Here is a 24,842-nt window from a genome sequence, read left to right as displayed (position 1 = left end):
ACATCATGCCCTGGACTCTCCAAGGGCCACTTTCAGCCATGCACCTTGAATGCAGAGCCACGTTCTTTTTCCAATTTGGTGACACCCTTTTATCTGTTTTTGGCCCAGTAATCACTGTCCCTCCCCAGTCTCCAGGCACAGCAGGATCGCATTGCCGTGGCCTGATGATCGTCAGGGATCCGTAGTCAGGAGCACCCTCGGCAACTCCCAGTAATTCTCCCGAGGCTTCATAGTCCACGGGGACAGCGCTGGGAGGCCAGAAGACCCCTCCCCTGGCCGGAGGTGGTGGCTGGGGCTCTGGTATTGTCCCTGTGCTCTCTAGAACACAGGGACTGGCTCCTGCAGGTCATTTCATAGAACAATTTCTAATCCTTGTTTCCCCCTCACTAAGTTCAGAGTCCCCTTCACGCCTTTACGGAACGCCAAGGTTCACGTCCATTCGAGTGACCGATGTGTAGACTTGATAAGCCCTGTGCAAAGCCGTGGGGCGGGGTTGGCCCTGTGGCTGTTTTTTTCCCCATCACCCTCCATGTCCCCAAGTACCAGCTTGCTATCCGGACCCAGGCTGAGGGACCACGCCCACTGTCACAGACTCTGCCGGCGCTGCAGCAGCTAGGAGAAGCTTTGCTGGGGTCAGACCCTCTTGTGAACCTTTGCACAGATCCGCTGCAGGTCGTCCTCGCGGCCCACGGGTGCATCTGTGGTGTGTGACGTGGACACGGGCCGGGCCTCCTGTTCTGATGTGTTGTTTTCTCTCTCTTTTTCCCTGTCACCTCTTCAATTTTCACGGGAAGCTTTCTCTCAAGCTGGTAAGCACAACGTCCCGTGCATGTCCTGATCTACTCAGGTGTTGGGGGCCTGGCGGAGGCGGGGCCTTGGCTCCGGATCCCCCAGGTTAATTGCTCCTTCCGTTCCTCTTGGGAGCTTTTGACCTGTGGGCATGAGGTCCGGGGCCTAATAGTGGTGGTCTTAATCTCTTCCAGTTGCTAAGGAAATTAATACCTAACCCATGATTTGGTTCTCTGTGTCATTGGGGCCCTAAGAGGGTGACATGGTGGTGACTCTCTATGGGCATGTCCAAAATTGGAGGGGGGCACTTATTGGACCATTATGGAAAAAAAGCAGATTTACTAAGTGAAAGATGCTCCCCTCCTAGAGCTGCGGAAGCAGCTGAGAGACACTGGAACCCAAAGAGACTCGCAGCAGCCACCCGCCTGCTCGGGTTCCAGGCGCCTGGAGGAGGGAAGCCGCCCTGGCCTCCAGGCGCCCTGTGGACATGCTGGAGTCTTGCGCAGAGCTGACTTGAAGGCCAGGCGATGACCTTCCGGACAGTGCCGAGACCCTCCTGGGCCCTGTCCTGTGCTGTCCCTCCTCTGCTCTGGTAAATGGGCAGACTAACCATTAAATTTATTAAAAGAAACTCTTAACCAACGTAACCCATAACTCTGCTTCAGCGATGGGTAAAGGTTACACGATCTTGCCAAATGCCACAGGTGAGAACATCCTCAACTCGGGGACAGCAGGAGACTGGCCGGTTAGCCAGGAATAAGACCAGCACAGTGGGGGCACTGCTGCTGCCGGCCCAGGGCAGTCTACGGTGCTGACCTTCATGTGTAACTTATCCATGTATGTGTCTGTAGACACATGTGTGTTTCCAGCCTGACTCAGTGTTTGGCAACTGGCCCAACCCTAAAAAAAAACAGTAATATTTTGCCCAATGTGCAGGCGCACACCTATAATCCCAGCGACTTGGGAGGTTGAGGCAGGAGGATTGCAAGATAGAGGCCAGCCTCAATGACTTAGCAGAAACAAAGAAAAAAAAACATTTATTAGAAACGTGTCTCAGGGCTGGGGTTGTGGCTGAGAGGTAGAGCACTCACCTGGCATGTGTGGGGCACTGGGTTCAATCCTCAGCACCACATAAAGTAAAATAAAGACATTGTATCCACGTATAACTAAAAACTAAATTTAAAAAATAAAATACATAAAATAAAAACATATCTCAGACTGTGAAATAAAATCCCAAGAGCCTTTGATTGGAATTATTAAAAAGAAAAATGAAATGCGTTTGTCCACAGGTTGAATTTGGGTAAAATGGAGTTGCCCGACCCGGAGCCTTCCCCAGATGCCAGGGTTCCCTTCTACCCTCTCCTGTTTCTTTGCTGCTGTGGATGGGGAAGGCAGTCCTTTGGGGCAGTCTGTTTGAAATAGAAGTCCTCTTACTCACTAGGTTCTGAGCTGTGGCTCCACACCCCTTCCTAGAACCTGTGAAGTGTAAGCATTGCCAAACTGCCCAGAGCCTGCGGTCCCGGGGCTGTGTCACCTGTAGGGAGTGGCCCAGGGGCAAGTGTGGGGCTCAACTCATGTGTGAAACAAGATCAGCGTCACACAGAACTCTGGCCACTTACAGCCTCCGTAGGTGTGTCTGGTAGGACTTGTCCTTCCTGGTCCAGCCTGCTTCCGTCAACAGGGCTGCTCCAAAGATGGCAGAGAAGTCTCTTCTGACTCAGAGTTGGAAATAAAAATTCCTCCATGGCAAAATGAATCACAGGTCAGAGTGTTGTTCACAGGAACCCAAGCTCTGAAGGGCTAAGTGGATGAAGTGGCCTTGTAAGGTACTTCCACGAAGCTTGACTTCCTTTGGATTCAGAAGAAGCTGAATCTCCGATGGCAATTGACATTTGTTTGAGGCACAGTTACAGAAACTGGTTTTTTTGTTAGTCTATTTTGGTTCTGGGGATTGAACCCGAGGTGCTTAACCACTGAACCACACTCCCATATTTTTATTTTATTTTGAGACAGGGTCTTGCTAAGATATCGAGGCTGCCTCCAACTTGCAATCCTCGTGCCTCAGCCTCCTCGGTAACTAGGATCACAGGTGTGCACCTCCATGCCCAGCTAGGAGACTGGTTCCCAAGTGACAACACAGAAGCACAGACTGTTGATTGAAAGGGACCTAAGTGGTCGATCTGATGGACTATCTTATCAATTGAAAAGAATCCATTCCTGTATCACTTCATCGTTCTGCTTTGGCTAAAGAATCTGTGGGCTTCTTGTCACTCGGGAGATCTATTTGTAAGTCATCCGTGCAGTGTGCGTGGCCTCCCGATTTCTTTTTGGCTGTGCACACACTGCGTACCTCTGACACCTGTCCTAGCACACGTTACAGTCCAGTCCCATGGTCCTTCCAGCCGCGTGGCTGGTGCTCTTATAGAACATTCCCGTCACCCAGAGGGTTCTGTGGGACTCGGGGCACGTCCCTCGGCCCAGCAGATGTTAACAGAAGGAGCGTGACCACTTACCTGATGTCCCGACTTCCAAAGCACTGTGTCTTACATTGCGTTATTTTTTTGTTGTTGTTAATTCTGACTTTAAAAAAAAAAAAATCACCCAGCCTGGTGCCCTCGCCTGTAATCTCAGCAACTCAGGAGGCTGAGGCAGGAGGACCACAAGTTCAAGGCCAGCCTGGGCAAGGCCCTGTCCCAAAATAAAAATAATAAGGTCTGAAGATGTCCCTGAGAGGAAGCGCACCCCGAGTTCAGCCCCTGGTACAGAAAGAGAAGAAAGCCCCAGTTCTGGAGAGCACCGGACCTGCTGTGGGTGGTCCAGCACAGCCTCTCCCTCTGGTCCAGGGCTTGAACTGGCAAAGGAGAAGGCAGAGAGCAGTTGGGTTCCGGTGTGGGGTGGACGGCGTCTGGAAAGCCCCAGGCCCGCTTGATTCTTATGTTGAAGATGAGTCTTTTGTGTTTTGGGCGTCCAGGGGAACCTTCTTGGCTTGGTGCTGGGAATGGGAATCCACCTCCCCCACCTTCTCACGTGGACCCAGGGGGAGCCCCGGTGTGTCACAGGCCGGTGTGTCACAGGCCGGTCTGAGAACAGTAGCCGAGGCCTTCGCGGGCCTTGGTGGCCAGCTATTTGCTGAGTCACGCACTTTGCAGCGTGGCCCCCTGCCGTTTTGTCATAATCGGTCACAAGCCCCCAGTAAGCTGCTTGGCCATCCCGGCCTGATGTCCTGCCACCCAGCCCGAGCCAGCCTGGCCCTTATTTTAAAAGAACAGAGGTGTTCAAGTGCCATCTCTCCCTCGTTCCCGGCTGATCCTCAGCCGTCTGCATTTGTCTTTCTTTGTGGAACAGCCTCCCTTAAGAGAAAGCCCTGGATGCCACAGTCGGGCAGCTTTCTAGCAAGTAGGCTCGGGCTGGGTCGAGGGGCGCCCCCTCCCAATGCCCTGAGGCCACCCTTAAGGCAGCAAAGTGACCAGACCTGAGAGACAGCCGAAGGAGGAGCACAGCAGGGGGAGGCAGGGGAGGGTGGACTTTTGTCCTTTCACCCATTCTTTGAGGCACCAGAGGCCCCCTGTGTCACTTCCCAGGACCAGGGGAAAGCAGCAGGGTCCTGGGCAGCAGTGGGTGAGTGTGTGGGAGCCCCGCTGGGTGACATTAAGGAGACAGAAACTTCAGCAGGGCTGCTGCAGGCAGGGCCCCAGGAAGACCCACCAGGATCTGCCCCCAGCCCGAGGGTGGCCGCGCCTGTGATCCAGGGCTGAGGCAGGGGGGGTCACAAGTCCACAGCCAGCCTCAGCAAAAGCAAAGTGCTCAGCAACTCAGTGAGAGCCTGTCTCTAAATAAAACACAAAATAGGGCTGTGAGGGCTGGGGTTAGAGCTCAGGTGGCAGAGTGCTTGCCTTGCAGGCACAAGGCCCTGGGTTCGATCCCCAGCACCACACACACACACACACACACACACACACACACACACTGGCAAATCTTACTGTGTGCTAATTGTACCTCAATAAAATTGACACAAAAAAATGTTTTTAAAAAATAGGGCTGGAGATGTGGCTCGGTGGTTGAGCACCCCTGGGTTTGATCCCGGTACCAAAACAGAGAGGAGACAGGAACACCCACCTCCACTCCAGGGTTCTTCACGGTCTCGCTGGAGTCCGAGCCTCTCACCTCCCTCCCTCCTCGTTGCTCTTTCCCTTTCCCAAACCTCGGCCACGGCGGCGTGGAGCGTGGGTGGTCGTGAGAGTCTGCATGCACTGACCCTCGCATCCCAGCGGGTGAGGGGGGGAGGCTTTGCTTACTTGGGGAGCCATCTGCAGACACCTGTGCAGTGTCTGTGGCCTGGCGCGGACCCGCTCTGCTTCCTGGCCTCTCACTCACGTTTGCCTCTGCAGGGCGCCACCCCTGAGGACTTCAGCAACCTCCCCCCTGAACAAAGGAGGAAAAAGCTCCAACAGAAAGTCGATGAACTAAATAAAGAAATTCAAAAGGAGATGGATCAAAGGTAGAGTGGATGATGTGACGGATGACGAAGCTCGGGGTGGGCTGTGTTTGGTCATGGTCTGCTGTTGCTCAACTCTCACCTCGGGGATTCCCTTTATTCCAAGAATAAGAACCCAGATTGTATTCTGGGTTTTGGAAACAAAATACACACCTCCTTTTATCACAAGTGAATATTTGGCACCAACTGAAAGAGGCTCGGTTCCCTCCCCCTCCCTTCCCCACCCAGCTTTGGGTCAGATCTACTGTCCTCCTATCCGAGGACAAGCAGCCTTGCTCCGCGCCCAGGTCGCCTCTGCTGGTCTCTAGGAAACAACTCCCGGGAAGCCCCACCGCACGCTGCCAGCTGCTCTTGAGTTCTAAAAAGAGTTGGCCTGAGGCTCCGCTGCCGCCGGGTGCCCGGGTGCTGAGCTGTTTTATGAGTTTGATCTCGGGGATGATAAGTTAATGTACATGCAAAAAAATCTGTTTTTTGCCATCTGTCCTGCGCATTCCTTCTATGCTGTGTATCTGTGCAGGGCCTTGAGCCCCGGGCCTTGCACATCCGCGGCCCTGCTGACTTCGCCCTGCCCACGTTCAGAATCAAGCTCGCCACACCTCACGGGGCAGTTTGCTAATCATCCCGATTGAAAGACCGCTTTATTAATCTTCTCCCACCTTGCCTGCCTCTGAGTGAGTTAGGTGAATCATCTGTTGATTTGAGATTTAGTGCTCTATGAGATGGGCCGAGGGCTGGGCTATAGCTCAGTGGCAGAGCCTGGCATACATGAGTTCCTGGGTTCAAACCCAGCACTGCAAAAAAAGAAGAAGAAAATCAATCATACAACAAAACAATGCCAACAAACCTGGTAAGAGAATAACAGCCTAATTGCACACAAAAGTGCATTTTAAAGAATAATTCCTGCCAGGCACGGTGGCACACACCTGTAACCCCAGCAGCTCCAGAGGCTGAGGCAGGAAGATCACAAGTTCAAAGCCAGCCTCAGCAACAGGGAGACACTAAGCCACGCAGCAAGACCCTGTCTCTAAATAAAATACAAATAGAGCTGGGGATGTGGCTCAGTGGTCACGTGCCCCTGAATTCAATCCCTGGTACCAAAAAAAAAAAAAGGAGTTCCTTTGTCTCTGGTAGAGCAGCTCCTAAAACACAGGTCACTTTTTAAACATGGTGACAGTAGGAAAAAATAGGAACACCTATAATTAACTGTTTTACACAAAATGGAATTTTTGCTTTGTAGTCTCATTAAAATGTATTCTTCAACTGATACATAAAAATTATACATATTATTGGGTATCATGCAATATTCCCATGCATTTATATATATTATATTTTGAGACAGGGTATCAATAAGTTCCTTAGGGCTTCGCTAAGTTGCTGACGCTGGCTTTGAACTCTCAGTCCTCCACCCTCAGCCTCCTGAGCCACTGGGATTACAGGCGTGTGCCCCTATGCCCAGTTCCATGCATTTATTATAGTTTTTATTATTACATATGGGACCAAACATATAAAGTTAGTATACTATAATAAACTTCATGCTGTTTAATAAATGAGTGGTTACATTTTCTGCAGGACTAAGAACTTAGACTTGAGTAACTGAAATGGCCTTTTAGAACTGATAGTGCCAGGCACGGTGGCCTGTGCCTGGAGACCCATTGACTCTGGAGGCTGAGCCTGGAGGATCGGCTGAGCCCAGGATTGGGAGACTGGCCTGAGCAACATAGTGAATCCCTGCCTCAAAAAGAGAAAAGAAAAAAAAAAAAAAAGCTTATTGACAGACTTAAGACGGATCTAGCTTCTCTCTCTAATGGTCCAACATTGTGTAGGGAAATTTCTGTCACTCGGGTGGTGGCTAGGACCCTGATCAGCCGTTGTCCTCCAGGGTGCCCTCGCTGGTGATGCGACAAACCGTGCTCACCTAGCAACAGCCTGTGGGGTGTTTCTGTCACAGGGAACACTCTAGATGCCACAGACAAAACTTACAAACCTCTGTTCTCCTGCAACTCACATTTTGTTCAGGACAAAAAACAAGAATAGATAAAAAAGGTTTTAAGCAAAAATAAGTAGCATGATCTAGGGGGAAAACATCTGTGATGATCCCAAACGAGAAAGTAGAGAACACGTCCAGAGCACAGGTCAGGCGAGCCGCGGCCTGAAGTGGGATGGGGGTTTAAGACACCACAGCACTTCTTACAACCCTGGCCTCCTCTTTAAAGGAGGTTAATACATCCTCTTTGTGCGAGGGTTAAACGAGTCAGTGTGTCGCTCATGCTTACAACACGGAAATGTGTTTATAAAAGAAAATGAACCAATCCCAATGACTCGGGAGGCTGAGGTAGGAGGATTGCAAGTTCAAGGCCAGCCTCAGCAACTTAGTAAGGCCCTAAGCAACTTATTGAGACCCTGTTTCAAAATAAAAAATGATATAAAAAGGGCTGGGGGTGTGGCTCAGTGGTAGAGCGCTCCTAAGTTCAATCCCTGGTACAAAAAAAAAAAAAAAATTAGGAAATGTAGTTCTGAATACCCCTAGACTAATGACAGAATCATCACAGATGTTAGAAAGCACATGGAACAGAACTAAATGTTAGTATGCACTCTACATGTCAGTTTCTGAGACGTTATTAGTGCCATACTTATAAAGAGACATTTGTAGCTTTCAATGCATATTGAAAACAAAGAAAGCTTATTAAATGGTAAAAAAAAAAAAAAAAGAAAGAAAGAAAACTAAAAGTCAGTGAGCTGAGGCTTCATCTCAAGAATTAGGAAAAGCTGGGTGTTTTTTATCCCAGTGACTTGGGAGGCTGGGGCCGGAGGATCACAAGTTCCAGGCAGCCTCAGCCTCAGCAACTTAGCAAGACCCTGTCTCAAAAAAAGGAAGTGGGTGCTGGGGTTGTGGCTCAGCGGTAGAGCGCTCGCCTAGCACATGCGAGGCCCTGGGTTCCATCCTCAGCACCACATAAAAATAAATAAATAAATAAAATGAAGGTATTTTTAAAAAAAAGAAAGAAAGAAAGGGGGGAGTTCTGGGGATGTAACTCAGTGGTTTAATGCCCCTGGGTTCAATTCCCAGTACAAAAAGCAACAACAAAAATCAATAAAATTGGGACTGGGAGTATAGCTCAGCAGTAGGGAAATTTCATATCATGTGCAGGGCCTGGGTTTAGTCCCAGCTCCAAAAAAAAAAAAAAAAAAACTATAAACTTGATGAGCTTTTGGAGAGTTTGATGAGCAGAGACTGGACTGGGAGGGGGACTGAAGATCATGGATTGTGACAGCTCTTCAGAGGATTCTGAGAAACAGGGCAGTGGGTGAAAGGGGAGCCATGAGGTTGAGAAAGGAGTTTTGCAAAGAGCTTCATAAGGGTGGATGACATTGTGCAAGAACATTTATTCATTTAACAGGTCTTTACTGAACCTCTGCTTTGGGCCTGACACTGGGGACACACATCAAGCTAGAATAACATTGAGCTCTTTAGAGAGCTTCTATTCCAGTGAGAAAAGACACAGAACACCGGAGTCGTCATAGCAAGTTCTATAACACAGGCCGTTGGTGCATGCTATTGGGAAAAAAGAAAGTAGAGCCAGGTCAAGAGGCTGCTGGTCCAAGTGGACCTCAGGCTCTGCTGGAGAGTCGACCCAGGCGGGGCTGACAGTTCACAGTGGCCATGTGGGGGAGGCCGACCGCCCAGGCCTGATGGAAGCAGGCAGGTGGCTGCAACCCTCTTCTGTCTTAATGATAAGCTGGCAGCTAGGGAAGCCCCTTGAGGTCAGGGTTAGTAGTTAGAGAAGCCCCAGCAGGCCTGCAGGCTGCTCTTGGGAAGCCTCACTCTGGCTCCTAGGGGCCATTTCCAAAATGGGATTTTGGGAAGGGAGTGGAATTTTGGAATGTGCACTTTAAGGCTCTGTTGCCCGGCATGACCAGCTGTGGATTCAAGCAGCACTGTCTCCTAGCTGAAATATTTCCTCATCAAATTTGCAAAGCAACGAGCTGTGCTTCTCCCTGAGATCAGCACAGGGCAGCCCACGGAAACCAGGGGGCAGCCCCGGCTGCTGTCAGCGCAGGGAGCACCCACATGGAAATACTTGGATGTTGTTTGTTTGTGTTGCTGTTTAGGGTCGAGGGTGGGGCAGGATGGATGGTGTTTCTCCTTCCCTGAAGACAATGGGATTTATTTATTCAGCCAAAGCAACTGGGATTTTAAAAGTCAGACCTGGATTATGCAGACCTTGGGAGCAGAATTCACATGGAAAGGTTTTAGAAGGAAGCAGCCCCCGCAGCCCCTTCAAATCCATGCAGGTCTCATCGGCCCCCAGCTCCAGGCACTTGGTTTTCAAAGAGTGCCTGGGGGACAGTGGCCCCTGGGCCCCGGGCGGCTGGGACCATGTTCTGCTCATTCATTTTTTCAGAGACGCTATAACCAAAATGAAAGACGTCTACCTGAAGAACCCGCAGATGGGAGACCCGGCCAGTCTGGATCACAAACTGACAGAAGTCAGCCAAAACATAGAGAAGCTGAGGCTAGAGGCCCAGAAATTTGAGGTACGGAAAAGCAGGTGTTGGAGCAGACACAGGGAGCGGCCGTGTCACTCCTGTGTCCTTGGGTGGAATCCAACGTCCCTTCTCGGGCTGCTTCAGGAACGGGTGGTAGGAAGCAGACAACCCAGGTGCAGCAGTGGCCGGGGTCGGGGCACTGAATGTTGGGCATTAGAAGTCAGTCACTCATCCAAGGCCACACAGTTGCTTAGATCCCAAGGATAAAGCTAGTCCAGTGTGCTTTTTGCCACAGCGGGGGAAATTAGGTGAATAGGAGCTTCCTTCTGTGGCTCTGAACTTGGATAAAAAGCCAGTGGTGGAGCCTCGCTGCGGCCCTGTTCCTGCAATCCTCAGGAGGCTGAGGCAAGAGGATCTCAAATTCCAAAGTAAAAACATAAAAAGGACTGGGGATGCCGCTCAGTGGTGCAGCACCTCCAGTCCCATGCAGACCCGGTGGCCTGGGGCTGTCCCACCTTGGCAGCTCAGGCCCTAGTCGTCCTGGCTGTCGTCCCCAGGCCTGGCTGGCAGAGGTGGAAGGCCGGCTCCCCACGCGAGGCGAGCAGGCGCGGCGGCAGAGCGGGATGTACGACGGCCAGGGCGCCCCGACGACGGCCAACAGCTGCGCGCAGGACCGCGAGAGGTACAGTATCTGCGCGGCGCCTGGCGTGAGCGGGGCGCTGGGTGTGTGCCTGGATCTGGCCTCTGGAAATGTGGATCCCAGGGCCCTGTGAACCCCCCACAGTGGGGCTGAGCTCTGCTGGAGTGGTGATCCCAGCGGAGGGCCACCACAGGGTCCTGTCATGCCAGCGTGGCAGGCGCTTTGCGGGGGTGGAACCCTTTGGGGGGACAGGGGGCGCCTCCCTCCCGCCGCCGTCGCGGTCGCTATAGTTGCCGCGGGTCTTCCTCTCTTGAGCAGCCCCGATGGCAGTTACACGGAGGAGCGGAGCCAGGAGAACGAGGTGAAGGTGCTGGCCACCGACTTCGACGACGAGTTCGATGACGAGGAGCCCCTTCCCGCCATAGGGACCTGCAAGGCCCTCTACACCTTTGAAGGTAGCCCAGGCGGCCGGGCCTCTGCTGCCTTCCCTGGGGCAGGGCCGCTTGGCTCTTCCTGGGACCAGAACTTTCCCTAGAGCTTCCCAGACCCGGTCCCTGGCACCTGGCAGCTGTGGCAGAGGGTGCGGGGTCAGGACTGTGGCAGAGCCCTGGACTGTCCGGCCGGGAGGGTGCGGGTACAGGTGGCTGGAGTGGCCCCTTCCCTGGAGAAGCAGAGCAGACCCCCACAACAGAGGGGTCTCCTGTCAAAGGAGGGTCCTGGGCGGCCACGGTGCCTGGAGAGTGAGAGCCCCTCCCAGGGGAGCGGAGTGGGGCTGGAGGCAGGAAGAGGGGAGTAGAGGGGTGGGAGTGGGTGTGGGGTGTTAGAGGGAAGGTGGACGTGCCGTGGCCGGAGAGAGGAGCATTAGAGGACCTGTTGGCAGGGTTTGGGCAGGGTGTGGACGTGGTCAGCGCCGGGCCCTGGGCAACAGGGGAGGCAGGCAGCTCACAGAATGGACTGACAGACCCCCCGGGGGTTTCTAATGTAAAGCTTCAAAGTCTGTTTCTAAGAATGTTACGGGGTCACTAGGAAAAGAAACTCTGAGCTCAGGTATGTTTGGGAAGCCCTGAGATAAATGAGTTTTACAGTGGGTGTTTTTTTAATCTAAATCTATCTAAATGCTCCTCTTTCTCCAGGGATTATCCCCAGCCCCTTTTTATTATTTATTTTTTATATTTAGACAGGATCTTGCTGAATTGCTTAGGGCCTTACTAAGTTGCTGAGGCTGGCTTTGAACTCATGATCCTCCTGCCTCAGCCTGGGCCACCGTGCCTGGCACAGGCAGGCGTGCCAGGACTTTTCAGAGCCTTCAACAGGCTAAAAGTCCATGTTTACAAAATGAGAAAGAAGCACCAGATTCACCATTTCCACCGCTGCTTGCCATCCAAGCCATGCCGCCTCCAATCCACCCTGTCACCCTGCCAACAGGTCCCTAAGCTATGGGTCTTTCAGAAAACCGCCTGGACCTCGGTGGCTGGCCTTTTGTAATTGATCTTAGCCAGAGGACACAAAGAGGTTGCCGTGGACAGGCTGCTCAGACCCAGGAACAAAGAGGAGAGGAAATGAGAGGCGCTCCCCAGCCCTGTCGCCAGGACCGTGGGCTGTCCAGCGGGATGGAGAGGGAGGAGCAGGAGCCCAGTGGCCACAGGTTCCTGGGGGCCAGGGCCACAGCCAGAGGGAGCTCGCTGCAGAGGGCAGGACAGGTGGGACTGTAGCCGCTGGAAAAAACCTGCGTAGGAGAGGACACTGTGGCAAGGGAGTCGGAGTCAGGGCACGGTCACCAAGAGAAAGCCCCGAGGGGGAGGGCCAGGAGGGGGAGGAGCAGAAAGGGGCTCCCTGCAGAGACGGACGGGAGACCCAGAAGGTCTCTAGGTGGGAGGAGAGCATTCGGGGTCAGCGTTGAGGGACCTTGTGTGCAGGAGGTCTAAGAGGATGGCCTTTGAACTGACCCCAGACTGACCCCTACTGCCTCCCCCCGCCAAGGTCCCCCTGGCTTTCTGCTGGGACTCGACAAGAAATCTAAAGCGTTGCCATGTTGCCTCCGCAGGTCAGAATGAAGGAACCATTTCCGTGATTGAAGGAGAAATCCTGTATGTCATAGAGGAAGACAAGGGCGACGGGTGGACCCGCATCCGGAGGAACGAGGACGAAGAGGGCTATGTCCCCACCTCGTACGTCGAAGTCTATTTGGACAAAAATGCCAAAGGTGCTAAGACTTATATTTAATACCACTTTAAACCTTTTTAAAACTTGGAGTTGTCCCTCCCCACAACCGTGACTGTTACAGGCAGACCCGCGGAGGACCGGATGCGCGGCGGGGTGGCGCAGCGACCGTGGGCCCCGCACGCCGAGTCTCCTTGTCTGTCTAAGCTTTGGCTAAAATCAAGTTTCACTTGCTGATGAGATTGTGTGTGAAGCTGCCAACTGCCAACTTATATCTGTGTCACTTGAAACCTGATAAAACATTCCTCCTTTCGGCAGCATCTGTAGATAACGAGAAAAAAAAAAAAGTCGCCTTCTAGCTTTTAATTAATATTTCTCAATTAAAAAGTCCACACACATCACGAGGCACCAGAGGGCCTCGGCTGGTGTCTGCCACGGATGGCCTTGCAGGAGGATGTGACCCTCGCTGTAACTTAATAAATGCAACTATGCTAGTTTGTTGAGTCACAGTCTGTCCAGGGGGACAGTCATAAATAAAATCTTCCCTCCCTAATGAAGAGGTCATGAGGTTCTTCTATTGGCCCGAGCACATGTATTTTCACTTGAATGTGGTGACATTGCTGTCAGGTCCTCTTGAGCTTTTATGTCTACATGGTCCTCAACAACCAAAGGAAATCTGGCCTCCAGGCTCTGCCCCGTGACAGCGGACCGAGGTGCCAGCGCTGTCCTGGCCAGATGAGCTTCTCAAGTGCGGGCGTTGCCCGTGCCTCGTCTGCTCCTGCCAGGTTCTGATTCTGGGTTTGCAGCAGCAGCTCACATTGCCCAGGAGGGGCTAGAAATAGAGCCACTGCCGCACAGGGACCTCAAGACAGTCCTTTTCAAAGCGGAAACTGTGGGGAGTGTTTAAGTCTTGGGCATCTGGAAGAACCCAAAGTTTCAATGTAAGGGCAATGGTTTTAGAATTTCTGGCTCATTTCATATGATTGACTGTTGCCTCCATTTTAAAGGAATCTGGGCCATGCGGGAATTTGCATTTTTCAGTTGGCACGGAGGCGGGAGGGCGGGTAGTGATGTTGGTTTCATGCATACCAAGTCCTGTGATTAATTGTGCCCGCTGTGAGAATCCGCCCCAAAGGCCCCCGAGAACCAGCTGTAAATGGGTCAGAATGAAAGCATCCGGGTAAAGTTCTCTTTGGATTTGACTTTGAAATTTATTTATTTATATCTTTCTACTTTGAAGGAGGGAGTTGGATCCTTGCCTCTGCAGAGTGGGCTCACTTTATAAGCTGAACTCAGTTTAGAGCTGTTTTTTGTTGTTGTTCTAACCTGGAGCTCGGGGCCTCCTGCGTGCTAAGCAGGTGCTCTGCCCCTGAGCTGCACCCCCAGCCCTGAAGCTGGGCCCTGCAGCTGCAGGTCCAGGACCCGGCAGGAGCTGCTGTGTTCCAAGATTCCAGCAGCAACTTCACTTAGATTTCACAAGGGCCACCAAATTGGAATTGAGTGATCTTTACTTAGTGACAACCTGATTTTTTTAAAGACACCCTTTTTTTTTTGGAAATAATGACAGAGTCCCAGGCAGTTGCAAAGACAGTGTAAAGAGATCCCTGTGCCTTTCACCCAGTGTGCCCCGGTAGCCACGGGGACAGTCGGCAGCCCGGGCTGGACGCCGGGCTGCTCACCTGGCTTTTTCAATCTATATATTGACTCTGTAGTTCAAATTCCTTTCGAATATCTTTAGCTGGCACAGTATTGATAAAGCCACTCACCCTGGGGCCTCTCTGCAGCAATGGTTTCGGTTCTGCTTTGTAGGTACTGCCATGAGAAAACCAGCAGAGCCTTAAACCCAGGGGTGGGTCTGAGTGTGAGGTGAGCAGCTCTATTCAGGTGACCAGGTAGCCCGGAGACCCCTAGGCATAACACCTCTGCCCCTCCATCCCATGCTGAGCTTGTGGCCAGACCAGGAGCTCCTGGTAGAAGCAGGGAACACTGAAAACGCTTGAGGCAGGGCCAGACAGTGTTAGCCTCTTCAAATCCCACTCAGTGAACTCGCGGCCCCCCACCCCCACCCTGGAGTTGTGCAAATTTGATTTGGAAATCACTCGGTTGGCTTGCAAAGCAAAGCGTGGGTGGGAAGGGGGTTCACTTTGAATGCCTAAATTTACATCACTAAGTTGTAAGCCTCAGTACTTATTGCAAATCAACCTGGGTCACACTGGTGAAGTCAAGAAGGGGATTGTGGTTTCGGTTCCATTTTGTCGGGGCGTGATGTTAGAAGACATTGGAAGGATTGCCGAAGAGTCAGAGTTCTCAGGTCCACCCCGAGTACCCTTGGTTTTCTTCCCATCAGTGTGCCATTTCAATAAAAGCAGCAAAATCTCAGCTGTTTATGATCTCCTCCTTTTATTGGAAAGAGGCCCCTAGAGGTTAAAAATGCTGGTCAACAAGTCCAGCCCCCGTGGTTTGGGGCAGCCCCTGCTTTCTGATACCAAACCTCAAAGCAGTTGTTTTCTTTTTAATAATACCAGTGCACTTTTCTCTCTGTGTGTGTATGTGTGTGTGTGTGGTGTCTACAATGTGCTTATTTAATAATTGCCAAAATATTTAGACTAGAGTCAATTGGTCAACTGGATTGGGATTTCCTTATGTGGTTGCATTTTGTGTTTTTAGAATTGCTTTCTGTTAAACATGTCCATAATTCTCCCCACCTAGGAATTTATTTGTATATACTGCAATTTAAAAACTAAAAAGGATGACTTGAATTAGTTGTTTTAATGTCTTACTCTTTTATCTGTTTGTTTTATCGGTTATTCTGCTGCCTAATGACCTTTTGTTTTTATAACTTCTGGGGAGGCCCCAGGACTCTTGCCCCAGCTGGGTCCCCAGCTGGCTGCTCCGCACTTGAGTTTTTATAGACTCTTGGGTTCTGAGTAAGTTGCATTGAACACGGCCAACATGATTGTTTCTTTCTCTTATCCTAAAAGAAAAGAATCTGTCTGGCATCTTCTAGTTGTACCCCTCACATCTGCCTCTCTAATAAACGTTATATTTTCTCAGTGTTGTGTATTTTAAGTGATTTTTCTCTTTTTTCCAAGAAAATTATTCTGTGTAATGAGTATTTAACTCTTTCATTGTTAGCAATGGGAAATTTTCTAGCCAAATGCTTTTTAAAAATTCTGCCTCCTCCTCCTCCTCCTCCTCCAGTGCCATCTGCCCTGCTCCTTGCCTTGTGTGTCCCTCAGGGCTGCCGAGCCCATTCTCTGTGTCTCCTCTGCCTCCTGGTGATGAAGAACTTTCACTGTTAATGGACGAGGTTTCCTTTTCACTGAGGAACCAAGAGTTTCCAGCTGGTAGACTCACTTCCTGGCACCATCCAGGGGCTGGGGAGTGGCCCCTGGAAGCCAAGGCTGGCCCTGCCCGCTGGAGGAGGACGGGTGGGGAGGGCGGCATTGATCTGGTTTGGGCTTCTCTTAACCCCAAAGTAAAACTGGCTGAAGATGGGAGATAACCGTGAAAGTTCCTTATCTAGGACGCTCTTGATAACCAATTGCTGCCAAAGCCCCGCCCCGCCCCGCCCAGGGCGGAGCAGTTTGCAGTGAACTGCAAAGTGCCCGCCTCTGCCCGCGACCCTCTCTAACGCGCTTTCTCTTCTCTTTTTGTGTTGTAGATTCCTAAAGTGGCATTCGCGGCACGAACCGGCGGCGAGCCTCCCAGGAGCCCCCGTGGCCGGGCGCTTGTCTCCGCAGGCCTCCCGTGCTGCTGCCCGCTGCCCGGCCTGCTGGGGGCCGCCCTCCCGCCCACCTGCAGCCCTGTCCCCGCCACCCTGCCTGCCTCTCCTGTCCTTCCTACAGCATGCTACTGTGGCTCAGCCAGCCCTGAGGCCCACGCTGGTGGCCTGGAGGGGACAGGTGTCCCCAACCGCACAGCAGGGGTCATCCTCATCCCCCCAGTCCCCACGTGCCCAGGCCAGAAGGTGGCAGCACGCTGCCCACCTTGCCCCTCCCCTTTGTCCAGGGCCCCAGTCCACAAACCGCGTGCCCTGGCCTCCTCGTCATTTCACACTGTGCCTTTTTGTGAAAACTTCGCCACGGGTCTCCTGGGGCGATAACAGAATCTGGACAAGGAGGACAGGGCAGTCGCAGGGTGGGCTGAGCACCACGTGTCACCCACGCGTCCCCTGGTGTCTTACATTAGCAGATGCTTCCTCTCCCAGAGGTGCCTTCCTGATTGTGGGCTGGCACCTCGTGCTCCACATGGACCCTGCCCACAATTCCTGGACCCTCCGGTCGGACTTGGATGTCCCCCACTCCAGCCACACACACACACACTTTAGTTTGGTGCCCTGTCTGCAGAGGCTAGGAAGGTCCACACTGGAAGCCCAACCCCAGCTCGTCCTACCCATGTCCACCTTAGATAAGGGGCATCCTGGTCCACCCCTCCTGGTCATCCTCCTATCCATGATGACTACAGACCACGCGTGGCACTTGGTGGCCGGGTGACTCTCCTTTTGGTAGCTCATTATTGCAAAGTGAAACTTCCTCTTCTTCCCATGAATCCCAAGAGTAGCACTGTGGGACTCGAGTGCATTCATCACCAAAGACCTGGTGCCTCTCGTGGTCCTTTGGGGACTCTGTGGCCGCCGCTTCTGCCCTTGTCCATGAGCTCTGCCGGCTATTGGCAGCCACTGCACTTGCCCTTGGACCTGTTTCCTCCCTCTCCTTTCGGATCTCTGGGGGGAATCCGTGGTCACCTAACCTGTGGCCACTCAGGCCTTAGCAGCACAGCTTCTCCTCTTCCTTGGTGCGGAACAAGTCCTGCCGCGTCTCCCGCCGAGGGCGAGGGCCGCGCTCTAGTGTCCTGTGTGGTTGGCATGCGGGGCTCACCTGGGGCACTACAGTTCTTGGTGTTCGTGACCAGGGAGCCTAGCAAGAGCCACAGGGACAGGGATGGAAAGGACAGGTCCTCGGGTCAGGCCTGTCTGCTGGTGATTTGTCCCGTGGAAACCAGGAGATGACTCCCTGGGCAGACCAGGGGTGACCGCGTACCAGCCTCAGCAGCTCCATCCCCCTGGCGACTGGAGACCGCAGCAAGGAGAGGCCTGAGGAGCAGGCTCAGGGTCAAGTGGAGGGGGAGCGGGAGCCCTGGCTCGCTGTTCCCCAAAACTGAGGCTGAGCCCAGAGCCGGGGACCTGGAGCATGGCCTCCACTCAGGGTGGGCAGCCGGATGGGCCCACGCCTGGGGGCGCGGGAGGGTGGCTTGGCCGATGGGTCTAAAGCCAGGCCCACACATGAGCGCTGTCAGGGCCCAGCCCCGGCTGCAGACCAGCCCTCGCCCAGCAGCCCCAACCCGCCGTCGCATGGCGGGCGGCACCTCTGGGACTCCTGGACTTTGCCGAGTCTGGCTGACCACTGACCATTCCACAAGGATGCTAATTTTTTTTAATCTGATTTTAGAGCCTCCGTAATGCATGTGCGTCGTGCCGTTTCACATCGCGGTCCAGGTAAATTCGTTTCTTGCAACGTAGGGGGTGAAGTGTCAGCGCGGTTCTTTGTTCCTTTAATGTCAAGACCCAGTACAGGATGTGCTCCTGCGCTCTGTGACCTGTCTGTACTACCCGTGCCCCCAAAGGCTGGAGAATCAGCACTTCCCAATGCGTCCCCCGGGGCTGCCTCCTTGCCGTTGGTGCCGACGGGCTTGGGATTCTGTGATGCTGAGGTACTACCGTCTACTCTGGGAATCCTACTGCGGAAGTATCCCTGAGACCTTGGGGCAGCTCCCATGGAGGAGAGATGTGGGTGCTCCGTCCTCGTCCCTGGCACTCGCTGCCCGTCGTTGCTAGAATACAGTGTTGTAAGGTAAAAATGGATCGTTTTTATCAAACTTGCTCTGAAAATGACCTAAAGACAAAGGGAAAGAGAGGAACTTGTCATTTACCCAGGTTTTTCCTTTGGAGGATGGGGGCGGGGTGGGGGGGCGTGGGAAAACATGCAGGGATCTTCCTCTGGGTCTGTCCTGCTCAGCCTCGGGCTCAGCCACCGCGTGACCCACACAGCACAGGGGCCACGATGCCTTTCCGCAACATCTGTCATCAGAAAGTTCACACAACAAAATGTTACGATAATGCAAGGATTTTTCCAGAAATTGTGGTTTCATGTTTCTTACTGGCTCCGCCTCCTGTGCTTTAACACCCCACCCGTTATTTTTAAAAATGATCCAAGCCCAGGGCGGGGTTGTGGCTCAGTGGTAGAGCGCTTCTCTAGCGTGTGGGAGGCACTGGGTTCAATTCTCAGCACCACATATAAATAAATGAGTAAAATAAAGGTCAATGAACAACTAATAAAAAGAAATTAAGAAAAAAATGATCCAAGCCAGGCAGGGTGGGGCACACCACCTGAATCAGGAGGCTGAGGCAGGAGGATTGCAAGTTTGAAGCCAGCCTTTGCAACTTAGGGAGACCCTGTCTTAAAATTAAAAAGGGATGGAGATAGAGCTCAGATAAAGCACCGAGTTCAATCTCAGTACAAAAAAAAAATCCACAATTATGTTTTAACCCGATGTCAAGCACCTTTACACCTTCTTGTGTGTGCGTGTGTATATGTGTGTGTGTGTATGTGCACATGTGCGTCTGTGTGTGTGTGCACGTGCGTGCGTGCACTTACTCTACACTTGGAGGCATTTCAGTGTTGTAAACGCCCCTTGCCACTGTTAAGGTCTGAAATTGCCTGTTTTTCCCTGGAAATGGAATTAAACCAAATAAAGTGCTTCCATTGGAAGGCCCACATTGACCTTGTAACTATGTTAATCTTCTAAATGTTAAATAAAGTGTAACTTCTGGTGTAGCATCCTTGGACTCCTTTGTTGCACCGACAGATGACCCAGTCACAGAAGCTCTGGTGCCATCACTAGCCCCCTGGGCCGAGAGGCAAGAGTTAGGTCAGCTGTTCAGGCCTGGTTTGAGACCTGAGCTGGAGGTGCCTCCCCCCACCGGGAGGGCAGTCAGGCCTCTCCGTGACTCAAGGATCTGGGAAGTAGGAATTTCCTGGCCCAAGGATCTGGAAGTAGGAACTTCGTTCTGTGGGCAGATTCGGCAGGCAGCTGTACTAGCCACTCAGGAACGCTGCTGCGGGGGAGGTGGGACAGTCAGAGCAAGTTCACGGGTCACTGATCTGATCCCTGTCACAAGTGCTCAAGCTGGTCCTCCTGTTGGTTGGCCTGGCCGGAATTGCAGGTTTCTGTACAGCTGCAGGCCATGCTGAGTTGTTTCTGGAAAACTGTGAAGGGCGGGGACCCTAGTGTCCTGCACCCATGGGCGGGCTGCGGCGTGAGGCCCTGGAGCACAGCCAGCTTTGAGAGTTTCACCCCTGCCTTTGGGTTGGGGTGGTGAGATGACTGGTTCATGCCCACACCTGTCCTAAAGTCCCCCACCCCACCCCATCCCCGTACTGGATGAACCTAAGGCTTCTTGCATGCTGGGCAAGTACTACGCCACTGGGCTGTATCCCAGGCTTGTTTCCCCAGGGTTTGGGTTTTTGGGGCTTTTTTTGGGGGGGATATCTGGGAGTTGAACCCACGGGTGCAATCCCAAAGAGCTACATTCTCAGCCATTTTTATTTTGAGACAGAGTCTCACTAAGTTGTAGAGGCTGGCCTCAAACCCACAGTCCTCCTTCCTTGGTTGCTGGAATCATAGGGGTTCGCCAGCACGACAGGCTGTTTCCTTTTTACCTTTATTTTTGGTACTGGGGATTGAAACCAGGAACACTCATTTTTTTTTAATATTTTTTTTTCTGGTAGATGACATAATATTTTTATTTATTTTATATTTATGTGGGTCTGAGGATCAAATCCAGTGCCTCACATGTGTTAGGCAAGCATTCTACCAACCGAGCTACAACCTCAGCCCTTATTTCATTTTTTATTGTGAGGTAGAGTCTTACTAGATTGCTGAGGGCCTCACTAAGTTGGTGAGGCTGGCCCCCACTTCCTGAATCACTGGGATTACAGGCATTTGCCACTGCACCCATTTCCTGAGACTTTTTAGGGCTGATTTAAAAAGACAGTTATCCACCAGGGGAGGGTGTCCACCTGCTGAGCTACACTAAGTGTGACCAGAGTATACCTGCCAATGCCAAGTGACTTGATCCCTGATGGGCAAGAGGGAGGTCATAAGAGCCACACTCGGCCTCCTCTCCTCAGTGCACATAACTAGCTTCCAGAGTGGGACCTGCCTCCAAGGCTGGACCCAAACCTCCAAGCAATTGGGAATGCAGGTTTCCCAGTGAGACCGAGCAGATGAGGGGTCCGGGGAGTCTGCAGCTACCCGAGCTGTCCTACCCTGCCATCTAGGTTGTCAGCGAAAGATGACTTGAGGAAGGACATTTCGGGCAGCTCTTGGGCCTGGCTGCAGTCTGGCACGGGGGCGGCTCTGTTCTCTCTGCCTCCAGCAGCTGCTTCAGTGGCCTGGGCGGCGGCCGCACCTCTGGCCCCTGTGGGGAGCTCTGCTCACATGGGTTGGAAACAGCGGGGTCATTTGTACTCTGCAGAATCCGGGGCCTCTTGAAGTCGTGGTTCCCAACAGCCAGAAACTCCTGACTCAGAGGCTTGGGGCGGGGAGGGGGGGCCGGAACCTGTGCACCAGGTTCCTCTGGTAGGTCTGGAAATACCAGGCGCAGGGCCACCTCAGTCACCCCCACCTGCCTGGGCCACACCCAGCCCTAGGTCAGCAGGGCCGGTGACGACCTCTAGTGGAAGCAGAAGGCAGAGTGCCGGAGACAGGATGGAACCAGTGGGCAGGGAGGCAGGCAGAGGAGGGAGAGAGGGAGGAGGCAGAAGGCAGACGGACAGACTGGTTCTGAAATGGTGACCACCAAAGGACACAACATCTTCCTGCCAAGGGTGGACCATATGGGTCTCAGGGCAGAACCAGCCAATGTCGACAACTGCAGGGGCTTGGCTTGGAGGGGCCAATGTCCAGGTGGAACATGTCCTCCCTGGCCTCTGCTGTCCTTTCTTCTGAGGCTGTTACGGGGCTGGAAACTTCTGGGAGACTGAGGCGGCTCCGATTCTTGGCATCAAGTTAGAAAGTCTGGACAGGGCACGTAGAGCGACAGGTGTGAGGGAGGCACGGGAAAGGGACACTCTCAAGGAGAGGGTGGGTCCTCTCAGAGAGGAGAGGGACGGCATGCCCCCTTCCAGAGAGTCCCACCCAGTCCCCCTCTTGACTTTTGACTGACAGCAGGATGACATCAGATTTCACGTCCCCACTGCCATGACCACTCGAGGTCACTTTGGCCCATGTGGACCTGTTCTAACTGGAATCTGTTACCAATTTTACAGTTAGGGGAAATCATCCTTACCTCCCAGAAATCCAGGATCTGGTCTGTGACAGGGTCACAAAAGTCCTCCCTTCAGGGTAATTTTTTTTTTAATTTTTATTTTTTTTAAATTCCTACCATATAAGACCCAGGAGCTCTGCTGATTTTAATCAGGAAGGACCCCTTATATTTGTCTTTTTATTTATTTATTTATTTTTTAAGGATAATTTTTTTTAAATATTCATTTTCGGCGGACACAACATCTTTGTACGTGGTGCTGAGGATCGAACCCGGGCCGCACGCATGCCAGGCGAGCGCGCTACCGCTTGAGCCACATCCCCAGCCCTTTTAATTTTTTTTAATTTTTTATTTTTTGGTTTGCTTTAGTATATTAAACATCTTTCTAAAATAAACTATGAGAAAGCCATTCAATGGAAGAGATGCTGAAGGATTCAAGATTAACATCCATTATTAGCCATGTAAAACGGAGGGAAAGATCCGTGAATTGGGCTCGTAGGATTCTGCCCCTACGGGAGACAGAAGGGTCAAGCAGAAAGCCATCAGTGGGAAAGATGAAGATGGGCTCTCAGGGCAGGGGTTTCTGGCTAGACGCTGTTCCTGGCTCCCTGTGTCAATTTTTTCTCCCAGCCTCCTCAGGCTGGCTCTCTAGGCTAAGATGGTGGAGACGGTGTTTGCTGTAGTCGAGAAAGAAAGTGGCGGGCTGAACCCAGGGGTAGTGCTGAAAAGCTTCCGAGTCACACTTGGCTCAGGCTTCTCCAGGGAAGATGGACACAGGGAAAGGAGGTGCTGGCACCAAGCAAGGGCTTGGTGCAGGACTCTGGAAAGTTCAGAGGAGCTGGAGGTCCAGGAGGCAGGACACGCCTGGAGAGCAAAGAGAGAGTCTGCAATGCCCATACAAGGGACAGCAGTCCAATCCCTATCTTGCATAAGCAGATGGAGTTGACAAAGACTTGCCCTAACCTGTCTCCCATGTGGGACTGACCTAGCCCTATTAAGCCCTTGGTGGGCAGCCTGGGAGAGCAGGGGTCAGGGTAGCCCCGTGTTGGACAGGACACCATGGGAGACAGACCCCATGTGGTTTCTGGCTCATCTCCATCTCTCAAAGCTTCTGGACATGCACACAGCTGGAGGAGGTCTCCCTGGCGGAGAGCTTTGGAAAGCTCCCTCTAGTGAGACTGGGCAGGGGTGGCAGGGTGCGGGTGGGGACTCCCTTGAGAAAGCAGCTGAGGAATGGGGGGATCGGGATTTCCAGAGACTTCAGAGATGATACCTGGTCTGATAGGGACCATGATTCAGTGCTCCGACTTGGGGCTAGTTTGCCAAATGAGGTAGTTCCATCCTGACCTCTCTGGGCAGGGTTAGTCAGGGAAGACAGAAGACAGGCCTTCCCAAGACCCACGGGAATGAAAAGTAGCCAAGAAAAGCCAGATTTGGGCTCCCAGAACGCAATGAGAAAAATGGAGAGGGCCGTAAAGGATTCAAGGTGCAGGCTGAGCTGCCTTCTATCCATGATTCTGATCCTGACATTGGCCTGGAGGCAGAGACAGCCCTTCCCTGATCTTCCAAAGCCCCGGAGATAAAGGGACCAGCTGGAGGATGGGCTTTGGGGCATCCAAGGGCACAAGTGTGTGACGGCCACCCCTATGAAACTCAGCAGGGACCACAAAATTCCAGCCCCAGTTTGTTCTCAGAGCAACAAACACGGCACGGGGTTTGGGGGGGCATCAGTCTTGGAGACAAGGGCGGGGTTGCAGGTCTGTCTTCTTGGCCTGGGAATATTTGGGATTCCCCAGCTGAGCCATCCAGATCACCCTTCTGGAATTGCTAGCTCTCTCCTCTCTCCTCAGTGGACAGGAGAGTGGGTGGGAGGGCAGCTTCACCCAGCGGGAGCCACCACCCCCTCTCCACGGGACCCCCAGCCCCTCTCCTGGGCAGGACCCCCAGGGCGCACAGGCGTGTCTAGATCTCCATGTCCACGGGGCGATTGTTGCCCGTTTTGTGCTCTCTGACCCACAGCTCTCTGTCTTTGGCCAGGTCCACTTTTCGAAGCAGTTGGTCCACAGGCTTGACTGTGCTTTGGTTGAACATGTCTGTCTCATGCCGCAGCTGTGTGTACTGACACAGATGTTGCCGGATCATCTCCACCCTCTCCACCTCCAGCCGCTCCAGCTCCAAAGGGGTGGTCACCATCTCTTCAAACCACTTGGACTGCGCCTGGTTGTAGAGGTCCACACAGCGCAAGGGGTCATCGCCAGCCTGTGTGGACTTTCTCCGTGCCTTCTTGATGTCCTCCTCTGTCTCGTTGCTCAGCTTGATCTCCAGCTGCTGGGTCTTCACCTCCAGGTCTCTCTGCTGCTCTGTGAGGGCTTTCCGGGCCTTCTCCACCGACGCATAGCGGCTGGTGAGCTGCTTGCAGAGGTCAGCGATATGGTGGTCACACTTTTTCATGTCTTTCTTGAATTCTCACGAAAGTTCATTAGGGGCTTCTCTACCTCGCGTGAAGCTTGGTGGAGAACTTGAGATGAGCCTCTGCTTCATCTGCCAGACTCTTCTTCACCTGGGCCCAGGCTTCTCCCAAGGAGTCTTCCTCCTGTGCAGCCAAGGAGTTCTGAGAGAGCTTAGCCAAGTTCTTTGCATGTTCTTCTTCAATCTTTATCCTCTCTTGGACGAATTCAGACATTTCTTTCTGCATTTGTTTGCCCTTCAGTTGTTTTGGAGCAGCAGTTCGAACCCAGCCACCAGGCCATTGCCTTGGGGATCCTTCTTATCAGCCCAGAAGTAGTCACAGTAGCTCCACTCGGTTGGCTTTAGCAGTTACTGTTCGGGCATGGTGTCTGGTGAGGGAATGTCATGCAATTTATCATCTTCTCTATGGGGTCAACTTTATTTTCAAGATTTTGTCTTCATTGCCTGAGGTTCTATCTCTTGTCTGTTGGTGA

General features: G+C 52.6%; 1 protein-coding gene and 1 pseudogene across 19 annotated transcripts in view; one reads left to right on the top strand and one right to left on the bottom strand.

Moving 5' to 3' along the window:
• Positions 1-19,411, top strand: part of Fnbp1 (formin binding protein 1) — a 102,888-nt gene extending 83,477 nt beyond the window's left edge. For 6 of the 19 annotated variants that reach the window (XM_013356675.4, XM_078048479.1, XM_078048475.1 and 3 more), the window contains 6 exons: positions 795-809; positions 5,178-5,287; positions 9,688-9,820; positions 10,330-10,454; positions 10,728-10,867; positions 12,457-15,625. In XM_013356675.4, coding sequence (XP_013212129.2) covers positions 795-809; positions 5,178-5,287; positions 9,688-9,820; positions 10,330-10,454; positions 10,728-10,867; positions 12,457-12,635 — 702 coding nt within the window. In that variant the 3' untranslated portion in view covers positions 12,636-15,625. Of the gene's footprint in view, positions 1-794; positions 810-5,177; positions 5,288-9,687; positions 9,821-10,329; positions 10,455-10,727; positions 10,868-12,456; positions 15,626-16,236 lie in introns of those variants that run through there. The other 13 variants (XM_078048476.1, XM_078048472.1, XM_078048468.1 and 10 more) reach the window with 4 other exon arrangements.
• Positions 19,412-22,138: 2,727 nt separating this feature from the next.
• LOC101964260 (growth arrest-specific protein 7 pseudogene) lies at positions 22,139-24,767 on the bottom strand (annotated as a pseudogene).
• Between the last annotated feature and the right edge of the window lie 75 nt (positions 24,768-24,842).

This window comes from Ictidomys tridecemlineatus, chromosome 4 (assembly GCF_052094955.1).
Source record: "Ictidomys tridecemlineatus isolate mIctTri1 chromosome 4, mIctTri1.hap1, whole genome shotgun sequence".
In the NCBI taxonomy this organism is placed as follows: Eukaryota; Metazoa; Chordata; class Mammalia; order Rodentia; family Sciuridae; genus Ictidomys; species Ictidomys tridecemlineatus.
This window is presented reverse-complemented; position numbering and strand designations above follow the sequence as displayed.